The sequence below is a fragment of the Dryobates pubescens genome, chromosome 3, assembly GCF_014839835.1.
Source record: "Dryobates pubescens isolate bDryPub1 chromosome 3, bDryPub1.pri, whole genome shotgun sequence".
Lineage (NCBI taxonomy): Eukaryota > Metazoa > Chordata > Aves > Piciformes > Picidae > Dryobates > Dryobates pubescens.
In genome coordinates this window covers 31,551,633-31,563,746 of record NC_071614.1, presented here as the reverse complement: position 1 = coordinate 31,563,746, position 12,114 = coordinate 31,551,633, and the positions used below count along the sequence as shown (strand labels likewise).

Genomic DNA, 12,114 nt, shown 5'->3' with positions numbered 1-12,114 from the left:
GTGAAAAGGTTTGTCTTTCTTTTCCCCTAGAAAAAGAGCTTCCTGTGTCCAGATGTGGGAGAGGTTGGTGTGAATAGCTCCAGATTTTCTGATCTGTAGAGGAGAGTAATGCTGAGAAACAGAAAAGAATCATCTTCTGTCTCACAGGTCAAAGAAGTGAAGAGTGCTGCTTAATCAGGCAACAGACATCTTAATCGGTCTTGTACTCTGATGACTTAAATCCAGGGATACATTTAGAAGACATTTTATCATTCATATTGTGGCATCACGCTGGCCAATCAACTTCCTTTTCACCCAGAAATAATCACCACAAGCTCCACCACACAGATGTATAAGCGATGGGAAAATGCAGAGGAGGCTGGAGTGAACAAAAGGCACTCCAGGCCTGCTGGGGCCAGAAAGCGTATCTGTACGGTAGGTTGGACTCTTCACTAATCCAGCTCTGTTTCTAATGAGATCGGTTCTCATTACAGCAAAAGTAGGTCCATGGCTTAATTTGCCAAGCAGACCATTGTCATGCAGCTTAGGGAAGCAAAATAATCTTATCAGTTTGAACTTGAACTCTGCCCTCCAATTATATGGATGATGTTTAAGAAAAGAGAGATGAAGTAAAAGTGATTTTCATTCATGCAGGGAAAAAAAAGAAAGATTGCCTGACACCAAGCATTCAGCTTCCTGCAGCTGCTGCTGAACCTTTACACTCTGGCCACTGGCTATACCATTGACAAAAAGCACTAACTACAGTCTCTGCGCTCTAGCTTTGAACCAAATCCAAGCCAAATTGCACCAACTGCATTTACAGCCCAGCTTACTTGTATAGCAGAGCCTCTTCCAGTATAGCCAAAGTAAAAGCCTGTGGCTGTCAGCTAGAGACAAAAAACCCAAAGGGCAGGAAGAATCAGAATATTTTTTTTCAGCCCTTCTTCCTGAATCTCTGTCTCAGCCTCCCTATTCAATCCATCAGCTCCCCTTGGCTGCTATAAAGGACAGACTATCCACTTCTGGGAGTTCTGTGTCCCACAAAATGCAGCTAAAACAAAGGAACATTTTGGCAAGTAACAGCCAGGCTTCATCTATTCTTTTTCCTATACAATTCATTCCATCAAAGTTGTTTAGATGAACAAAACCCAGTGCTATCCTTTATTGTGAGGCTAACAATAAACTAACATGTGAGCACAGCGTGGGTCACAGATGTGTGTGCTTCAGCATCAGCTGTGGAGCCACTTCCCTGCTCAACTCAGTTCTATGAAGCTTTAACCTCTTTTAACTGGAATTCAGCTTGAGCACATAAACCAGGAAGCAAACAGTGTTAACACAACAGAAGCAGCCCCTGCACAAAAGATAAATGAAGAGAATGACGTGCTCTGGAAACAGTCAGATCAACAACCTCTTTTTCCAAGGAGCTATCCAAACAATAAAAATCTAGAAAGAAACTAAACTGAATTCATCCCTTGGGCTCTATTTTTAGTGACATTACTTGACCAAATCTTGTTTGTGCCTTTGAACAGACAGGGAGGTTTTTTCTGGTTAGTTGGTTTTGGTGGGGCTTTTTCCCCTCCTGTGAAAGGATAGAACCACACAAGCAAAAGTTTGGAGTGGGAATGCCTTCAAAACTCATTTTTAAAGATATGCCTAAACATGTTCCAAGGACTGACCCCCATTTGTAAGGCACTTTAAGTACTCTTATCCCAAATAAAGTAACCCCCAAACAACTAACACTTTGCAAAACCAGACCCTTCTAACAACTGCAATGTAGGGGCTCAGACCATACCTGCCAACAGAAAGCTTGTTATCACACCCACCTCTAGCTTGTATTACATACAAAACACAGATGTAACATGGCACTTGCCTTAGTGTGCTAGGACTGGCTCTGATGGAGTTCATTTTCCTTGTAGCAGTTTGTATAGTGCTGTGCTTTCACTCTGTGGCCAAAACAATGCCAACGTGTGAATGTTTTAGCTGTTGCTGAACAGCAACAGTGACTTCTCTGTTTCTCACTCTGCCTTCCCAGTGAATAGATTGGGGAATGCACAAGAGTTTGGGAGGAGACACAACCAGGCAGATGACCTTAACTACCCAGAGATATTCTGTGCTATATAACATCATGCTCAGCAACAAAATGGAGTGGAGTAGGATTTAGGTAAGTCAGCCGTCTTTAGCCTGGAAACTGTCTGGGCATCAGTCTGCCCATGGGAGGTCGATGATTGCATTACCTATCTTGTTTCTTTTTTCCTCCACTTTACTTCCAAAATTATTTTTACCTTAGCCCACGAGTTTTATCATTTTCACTCTTCCTTTCCTCTTCCCCTTTCCTACTAGGGGTGGGAAGAAGAAGCAGGCAAGATGCCTCTGGAGGTTAACTCACAAAACTTACCTGCACTTGGCTTTGCAATTGTAATGGCTCATTTTAACCCATACATTTGCATATATGCATTACAATATTGGAGAAGGAATTGTATATTGAGTACCATGTATTTCTTCCTGCCTATCACAGCTTGAGAGAATGGGTAAGAGTAAGGGACTACTCCTGGATAAAAATGTAGGTACTGTAAAATCTCTGAAATATTGGGCAGTTAGAGCTCCTGATGCTAATCTGTGTGCTTTGGATCCTTATCTGTGCATGTAACATACCAGACTGTCCTTCCAGAAGAGTAAGTACATCTTTGTAGGACACTCACAACAAGCAAAATAGTATTTAACTAGCACACAGTAAATAAGGCCCATGGGCCATAATAAACCAGAAGGATAAAGAAATCACAGTTGTGAGACAGCTGCCCTATGCATTGGAGAAGACAGGAGTCCAAGGAGGCAGGGAAAAAAATAATGTGTTCTCATCAGAGACTAACTCATAACATAAAATTCCAAAGGGATGGATTCTAGCCACAACTACCCGAATTTCTTAACATCCAAATGTTTGATTTTCAACCTTAATGTTGGTCTTTGAATATTTCATACAAAAGGTGAACTTTTTCAAAATGAAAGTGCAGAATTTAGACCCATATCACCACTAGGACCACAACAGCTCTGCACTTACAGGTCCCACAGATCTCTGAGGTAAGTGATTTTCCAAAGAACAAGGCTCAAAATTGAATGTAATCCAGATACAGCAGCTAAGGTTACCACTTATCAGTCTAATTACACTAAGTATCTGCACTCCTGGCCCAACACAACTTTAATGGAAAATTTGTGAGCCAAATACCTTTGCACAATACAGCAAACATGGGAAATGAATGCCAGGAATAGCACCTGCTATAGAGCAACCTCAATGTCCATTCAGAGAAGCAAACAATAAAGGACTACAGCTGAGCCCACAGATCCTAGCACAGGATGATAGTCACTCCAGCCCACAACATGATGCAAAAATCAGCAGAATGAAAAAAATCAGCAAAAATCCTCCCCCATTGCTGTGTTTGTTTTTGTATTTACTTTTTGGAGTACAAGCCCATTTAAAACCCTTGAGGCTAATACAAAATGTGAATAATACCATAGCAGCAAAACCACAGGCATCTGACAGCAGATGCAAATAAAATAGCAAAAGCACATAGGGAGGCTCAGAGTAGGTGGTCTGTATGGTCCCTTTTTAACAAGCAGCACCCTCAGGTAACCTAGTTTATTGAGGATTTAGTATCACTTTCCTGAAGACAGCCCTCTCTCACACCCTGACAATTCTGCTGCTTATATAGGCTGCTGGAGGAGTGAAGTGTCTCTGTTGGCAACAAGAATATTTACACCCGGTCAAAAGCTGGTGCACAAAGATACAAAGGTAGGGAAATTATTTGATTGTAAGTCATTGATAAAACTTCATACAATCCATGTCTCCAAGGCTTCTTCTCTTAATGTAATATTAAAAAAATGGAAACACATTTTCTACAGACTTCTTCCTCTGTTAAGGTTGTGGGATACCTTGCCAGGAAGTGTATGCGACCTACACTGCTCACCACAACTGAAGTGCTTGGACAGCATCTTCTGAAAATTCTACAGAGGAGTGGAACATCCTTGTGTTACTTCAAACAGACTTCTGAAACCTCACCACTCAGGGAGTCTGCCCAGACTGCAGGTCCCACACACGCTTCTCCATCTTCATGCAAGGATCCAGACGCTTCTCAGATTGATTATTGTATATCAAGCTTTAACATCCAAAGGAGCCCCATCAACACTGATACCACAGCATCTGCTGACATGGTTCAAGAGCACACAGTATATTTGAAGAGACTCAGACAAGATTTATGTTACTGTGCAACTCAGCACTGCTAAACCATCATTGCCTCTCTGACATGAGAAGACATGCACTGGGTTCCAGGATAAAGCATCCCAAAAGAGCAGACATACATACTTTAATTACTGTGAATGAGCTCATATCCTCAGTTAATGGGCTGAGCCAGGCATACTTGGCAAGGCAAAAGCAGCAACTAGGTAAATAAAAAACTACACAAATAAATAGATCAGCCAAGCAGTTCTCTTAAATATGGTCAGAATTATTATCTCTGTATCAGATTTAATCAGCAAGATGAGTTGGGTTTAACTTCTGTGCATCCTGCAAAGCTCTTTGCAAGTCAGTGGTTACCACACAGCTGAGCAAAATTTGGTCTTTACATGTCTCTTGTAAAGAGATCAAAAATTGCAGACAACAGCAGTAGCAGGCCAGTGAGGCACAGCACTGGCAAGGAAGCAAGGAACTTTGTAGTACTGCACCAAACCAACCTGACCAAAACTCTTCTGAACGACTTTGATCAGTGCATTGGGTCTGTTCCTACAGAGAGCCACATAACCCTTCGAGGGACAGATACAGACTGAATCTGTGAAGGTCTTGGGTATTTGGATAAAAAGGAATGACAAGAGCACAAAAAATACCCAACATGGATAGTTGCTTCAGATGATCCCCCACAGAGAGAGGGACTGCTGTCTTAGAGCTGAAAGCATAAAGTTCAATCTATACATGCACAAACATGCAGCTAGTCTCACATAAGACATGTAAACTATTCTGGTGTTGGCCACCTAAATCACTGCACAGCCACCTAAAGGCAGTGTAGTCCAATTTTCAGATGTGAATACCAAGCACTTGGGGAGACCAGGACATGCTTAAATTAGCATCAGCAAAGTGCCAAGTGTATGAATATGTAGTTTTTCTCCCCTCTGCAGAGACTAAGCTTATTCTGCTCCCTCCTTTACCCTCATCTTAAATAAGGATTTTAGCTTCCAAGTATCTCAGTTGAGAAAAGATACATTAACATTCCGATGTTTTTTTCTTTTTAATTGACCAGACTATTTGTGCTATATAAAGTCTGCTTTCAGAGAGTCTTAAATCAGGGATCAGTTTTTACCTAAGGACATAAACAGTTGCTTTATTTAATTCTGCAGCATTTGTAACCTTAACAATACACAGACATAGGAAGAATGCTGGTAGGACATTTTCCCCAAATAGACTGTGTGTCCAGTGGGTACTGATAACTTGGAGTACTTTAAAGTCTTTTGGGTTGTTGGGGGTTTTTTAAGTGTTTGGGGGTTGTTGTTTGTGTGGTTTGTTTTGGTTTTCTTAATAATACTAATCAAATAATTTTTGCCTGGTACTGACAAAAGTTTGCATCAATGGATCAGTTTCTGGGTGACTGCTATTAGTAGATGCTATATAAACACTGGCAATCGTCACACAGATGTCGGCACCCCTGGGATCTCCTGGCTCTTGCTGACAGCTCTGTTGGCTAAGCAGTAGATTTCCAGATGACATGAGCCAGATGCATGCATGTGGTTCTTGAGCTTGAAATCATTGCCTACATGAGGTTTCACAGAGTCTCAAGACATCCTGGCACACACAGCAACCTTATCCCTCCCTCCCCAGCAGTGCCTCCTTTCCCTGGCACCACAAATAAGTACCTGCAGCTGTTTTTTCACAGCAGTAACAGCAGTATCTCTGATCACAGCCCAGGACACAAACACGTGGAACTGGAAACACGTGTTTCTCTCCCTGAAGCTCACTTTGTCCTCTCAGCTGTCAGCAAAAGTAAACTTCGAACATTTAAAGAGTCAGGAAGCTCTGAGTCCTCCCTCACAGCATTACCATTAGAACTGCTGGGAAATCCACAGTGTTTTCTGGAGCAGGTCTCAGGACAGGAGTGCACAGGCACTTGTATCTTTTCTTAATGTGGTATATTGATGCCCATAAAGCTGCATCCCTGCTGACAAACACAAACAACTCTCTAAAGCATGAGAATAGCCCCAGCTTCTGTGCTTCTCCTCTCAGAACTGGCAATTCATAAGTCCTTCAACTCTTCTCAGTTCTCTGAGTTCTTTAGTCTGCTTCCCATACAGACAGACATATGTAACATAACTGAATGCAGCATCCTCTTGTGAGAAGTGATCAGCCATGGCTGCCAGACCCAACCATGGTCCTCGGCTGCCCAGATCCATTCCCTACAGCTCACCATGCAGTCACCTCTCTAGAACACTACCAGAAGCAGCCAACTGTGTTTTTAACTGACCTTGACAAGGTTTTGGATTTTTCACCTCCACAAAGGAGAATTTCTCAGCCCTAGCACAGACTTCCCACAGTAAGCCAAACTGCAGACCATACAGTTGTGATAGATGGGGTGGCACATGTGACCTCCAGCTGAGAAGGAAAGTAAGGTCCTTTGCCTGGGACAAGGACATCTTCAAGCAGCAGTTTGGGGTCCATCTAACCTCATTGCTCAGATGCCTTCACCAAGAGAAGGCATGAAGGTGGCCTGTGTTTGGCTGTCTTTAAACAGTCTAAAGTGTGTCTGGTTGTCCCTGGGGTCAAAAGCACAAACCTCATCACTGAATTACACCACAGCTTGGGAAAAGATATTGTATCTGCCTTTCTACTGAAAATCCACCTTTCACAGTCTTCAGATTTCAACACATGGAAGTCCTGGACACCATCCACTCACTCAAAACTCCAAAACCAATATCAAAGTTTGGCTAAAGCCATTCAGAAGCTGTTGGTATATAGATGCTAACGATAATTTGGTGAATGGACTTGTCAAACAAATTGCCTTTATTACAGCTTGATTAAATGCAATCAGGGAGAAGTACCTTTCCCCTCCCAACTTCAGCCCTCATTAGCTCAAACAAACACACTAAGCCAATTAGCAGGGAGGTGATAAAAGCAGCTTTCACTTGAAACCTGCCATTCTTGGGGAGGGGGGAAAGAAACAAACCAACAAACCTTTGTGCTTTCAAATCCAGGAAAAGCCTGCAGGGAAATGTCCTGAAAGCTACCCAGGGCTCACCTGCAGGGTGTGGATGGAAGTTATCAGTATTCATCTGATTCAGCTCTTTCAAGCAAAGTGTTGCTCACATCCAGCTTGTGCCAAATATAATGCAAAGAACATAAATATGAAAGCAGGCCCAGAGGGAGCAACAGTACTGGGGTTGTTATTCCTCCAGCTTTATGTCCTGCAGCTGGGTTTTCCCATGTGAGAAAAGGCATGAGCTCCCATCAAAGCTTTTTCCATGCCTACAAACCTAAGTTTTTGGCTTAGGTCCCTGCAGTGAATTCTCTGATGTCTTCAAATGGGGAGTTCCCAGCCACTACCTCTCTGTCCAGCCACTACCTCTCTGTCCAGCCACTACCTCTCTGTCCAACGTGCCTGAAATTAGCTAATGAATGGAAAAATTATTGAGGAGAATTGGAGCACAGCATCATAATCACACAAGCCTAAATTCCTGCAGGTATGCATCTGGAAATTAAATGGTCACCTTAGCAGGCAGTGGGCAGAGCAGAATTCAACATGTGTTTGCATGATTTAGCTTCACAGACAGGAACCCCACGGCTGCAGCTAGAGACAGGAAACAGGATATGAGCAATAGCTGTTGCCTAAGCTTCCATCTAATCTTTCAATGCCTGTATTTTAAGTTAACACCAACCTCTAATTTTGATCCCATTTTCATTAATCTAGTCCCTCTATGGAGCAAACTGTGCACCACACATGAATCCCTGTCACTGCCTCTGAGAGCCTATGCTGAGGAGCTATGGCATGTCTTCCTCTAGCATGGCAAGGACATCCTGCCACAAATAGAAGAGGGCTAAAACAAAGGCAAAGGTTTATCAAACAGCAGGCATTTCAAAGAGTTTATTGCTGGGATGGAGATTGGGATTAAGGGTTTATAGTTAAAGTACAGAGATTCAAGAGACCAAGCTATTAGCCCACACCTCACCTTGATTGTAAGAGCTAGGTGACACATTGTGACACTAGGTCCTAAATCGTCAAACAGTCCTGAGCACAAGAACTGATCACAGAGTGAGATTAGATCAAGAGTCCATACTGCAAGCAGCCACAGAAAAAAGGCCCACGCCTACTTAAAAAGTGGTTGTAAAGTGCCCAACAATTCCACTCTCCCCCAAGGACCTGCTTTCTACCCCCACACCTTCCTGCAAACATCAATGTTTAAAGAACTGTTAAAGAAAACAACTTCAAAACTCTTCACATAGTTCAAATACTTCACTTAAAAGGAATTTTAATTCTTACAGCTCAGATTGCAGCAGTCCCCAGCAGGACATGCAGTCATCATGTTCAAGTTGTGGCATTTGAGCTGCTCCAAAAGGGAAGGATGGAGCCACAATGTGAGACTATGCATGCAGAGGCCTGAGAGCCGAGGTGATGGAGAAGCCCTTCAGCTCTACTGTGTTTCTCTGTGATTGCCACCCTGGGCTGCTCCTTACCCTTACAGGGTGCCTTCCCACAACCTATGAAAAGAAGAAATCTTCCTGCAGCCAAGAGACATATACTTTTAAGACCCAGCCAGTGGGAGAATAGCATAGAATAGAATAGAACAGACCGGGTTGGAAGAGACCTTCAAGATCATCACATCCAACCCATCAACCAATCCAACCCACCTAAACAACTAACCCATGGCACCAAGCACCCCATCAAGTCTCCTCCTGAAAACAGAGGGAGCAGCAGGACATGGGTGGGTGTACAATTCTTGATAAGTCTTTTGGCCAGTCTTACCGCGTGGCTGCAGTGTCTGAATCAGATCAGTTGTGCTTGTGGTCTTCTAAGAGTGCAAGACTGGCCACCCCTATAATGTTTCTTTCTAGCGCTGGATGTACGTGCTCTGTCTGGCCCACCATGAAAAGTGCACAGTCTGTTACCAACAGCAGCACCTCCCTGGTTATGCTGAGTTAAAGCAAGCTGAGAGGCCTGAGAAGCTTTGTTGCTAAACAAGGTCTACAGGATTGAATTTAAAAATACATTCTTTTCCAAAAAGCATCAGCTGCTCTCTCTGAGTGTTGTCTCTATTTCATCTTCCTGCAGCACGTGGGCCACAGTCAAACTGCTGCGGAAACCTCTACAGGATCACAGCAAGCATTGCATTCCTCAGCTGCAATAACCAACACAAATCCATTCATCAACTTGAGATACAGACAATTTATGTTTAGGATGCACCAACACTAGGTTAGATGGCATATGCTAAAGCTGTAAGACTTCCCCGAAGACATTCACCTGCTAACTCCAGCCATACTGGAAAAGAACACAGAACACCCTGAAGTACAGAAAAAGCATTCAAGTGGCCAAAAACCATCACAGTCAAGTGATGTTGAAAGGTTATCCTCCTTCCATTTCCCATGCTATGTGAAAATTCATGTATAGAGGTAACAATAACAAACAAGGTAGGAATCAGGTAGGAAGAGTTATCTGAGCCACTGCTCCTTCAGAAAGGCACATGGTAAACGCTCACATGTATTGGAGGGAAATGAATGGGGTCTCTGCAAAATATATTGGAGAATCATAGAGTGTAATTTGGGAAATGTAGTATCTTTTCCCACTCCATTTCATCTTGTGGCTACCCAGCTCCTGAACTTGCAAACCCATACTCAAGCTGCTACACATTGGGTACAGCCCTTTCCTGCAGCAAACCGTGTTTCCTGTCCTGCAAGGTACAGTCAGTCCAACAAGACTGTGGACATTTGCCAAGCCTGCCGTCAGGAAACATAGCTTGGATCTGGTGGAAGATTCCAACAGTTATGAAAGCACAGTGGTGGTTGTGCTGTTGTGACTACAGACCCCACTTCAGAGTATAGTCTTGCCATGCACGGGATTTTAAACCACCGTTTTTCTCCCAAAATTTGACAGTACAACTGGATGTTGCAGAAAACATGACCTTGTTATCAACAACTTTCTTATCCATTTTTTAATAGAACACCATCTTCCCTCCCACCCCACGTTAACAAAGCCTACTGAATTTGCTCTAGGTAAATTCTGCATACATGATGTAAAGTGCCCTTGCTCTGGAATGCTTTTGCACAATTTAATGTTTAGCAATTTGGCCTGGTTAGGACAAACTTTATCTATATAGCAGAAGGACCAGTACTTTCCCCAATGCAACTTTAGCTCCTGTCATGCCCACTCTATACACCCTTTCTGCATTAACTTGCTTGCAAGGAGGAGCACAGAGAAAGCTCAATGCCAAAAAGAGAGAAAACCACACTAGAAACAGGGAGATTACTCTATCCTTTCCATTCAGAGGCAGATCTGCTTTGAATGGAAGCCCCCAGGACTAATTTGCCTCCAAAGGAGACTGAATCACAAGTAAGTCAGCCCCTTCAATTTGCATTAAGGCTTCAAACTTCTGTATATACCTTCCCAACCCTCCAACAGGAGCTTCTCCTTTCTGACACAAATTTCTCACAGCACACAGATACATGCACTCCCAGGCGGTGAGCAGCAGCACTCTGATGTGTTGAGACCCAAGCCTGATGAGATTCAGTGAATGATATTTTTTCATCAGCAGACTATAACTGGCAGCTCTTATCCAGTACAAGAGTTTTGTGACACACACCTAAAGAATATGCCAGACTAATTCTTCACACCAACACCCAAGATGAGAACTGATATCCCAAAAGCAAAGTGACCCTCATTAGGCATTCCTAAACAAACTAATCAGCCCACCTCAAGTGCAAAATGAGATGTTATACTTTTTCTGACCCACATGCACATCCATAAAGAAGAGTAGCAGAAAGGTCATTTTAAGGTGACTGATGCAGCTGCACATAGCTATAAAACTTATATGGGACTCCATACCTTCAAAGTATTGTGTATTTAACTACTGTGTGCAACTCAAAACAAGTGCAACAAACAATTGTTTAATCAGAAATTATCTATAAATTAGATACTTCCCCTGGCTTAAGCAAACACAGACTCAGAATATAATTAATTATGTGCATGTAATAGCTCCGTTAGCTCAAGGGGGGTTTGCAACAATCAGGAGCTGTATGTTAAAAGGAGGGAAACCTGTCACATTACAAAATAATTTGGTCTTGCTATGCTAGCTTTAATTTACATCATAAACCTTCCTACTCTCCCAAAATAGCTTTTTTTCACTCCTCAGAGAAACAGCACAAAACCTGCTACAATCTCTAAAAAGTTATCAGTATTCCCTTCCTTCCTCCCAAAGTTACTCAGACTAACTCTGATGAATAAGTTTTGCCAAGGGTTATTAAGAAAGGTTTGTAACAAACTCAAATACTCTTACAGAAGATTATTTTCATCAGCTTACTTTTAAAAGGCTAAAATGACCCCTCACAAAAGTATCCCAGATCTGCTCACATGCACTTTCCCTAAGCTGTAATAAGAGTTCCCCCCCCATAAGCAGCCGTCCAGCATCTGAAAGGATTGGCCCCTACCTGAGAAGTCTGCAGAAGTCTTAGCAAAGTTGCTGAAAGCTGTCAAGCACATAAGTCCTATGAAGAAAGCGGAGATAGAAGACATGTCTGTGTAGTACATCCTTAAGTATCCTCACAGATTGTTTTCTTCCAGAGAAAAGGAAAGAGTTTCCTGCCCCAATCCGGTCCCACTCACTGCCCGAAGAACAGAGTTAGTCCCATTGCTTGGAAGGATCACAGCCAGCAGCAGGGAAGGAAAAGCGCTCAGCACACACACACGCACTCACATCCCCGGCAGTGAATGAACCCAGGCTGAGTGAGGCTGACGAATGAAACAGACCTACCTGAGCCTTGGCGGAGGGCCCAGGGTCCTAAAAGCCACCGCTTCGCCCGAATTCACTGCAGCTGTGCAGCTGTCCAGCAGCGGCTCTGCAAGCTACTGGGGGAAAGCCGGGGACGGGGGGAGGAAACGGATTGCTCTGGTGGGGCTG

The 12,114-nt window shown here is 43.1% G+C and overlaps 1 protein-coding gene across 2 annotated transcripts in view; it reads right to left on the bottom strand.

The window, feature by feature from the left end:
* The window catches only part of EVA1A (eva-1 homolog A, regulator of programmed cell death), a 206,305-nt gene extending 194,448 nt beyond the window's left edge, over positions 1–11,857 (bottom strand). For both annotated transcript variants that reach the window (XM_009905313.2, XM_054179914.1), the window contains exon 1: positions 11,645–11,857. In XM_009905313.2, coding sequence (XP_009903615.2) covers positions 11,645–11,744 — 100 coding nt within the window. In that variant the 5' untranslated portion in view covers positions 11,745–11,857. The remainder of the gene's footprint in view (positions 1–11,644) is intronic.
* Positions 11,858–12,114: the final 257 nt, after the last annotated feature.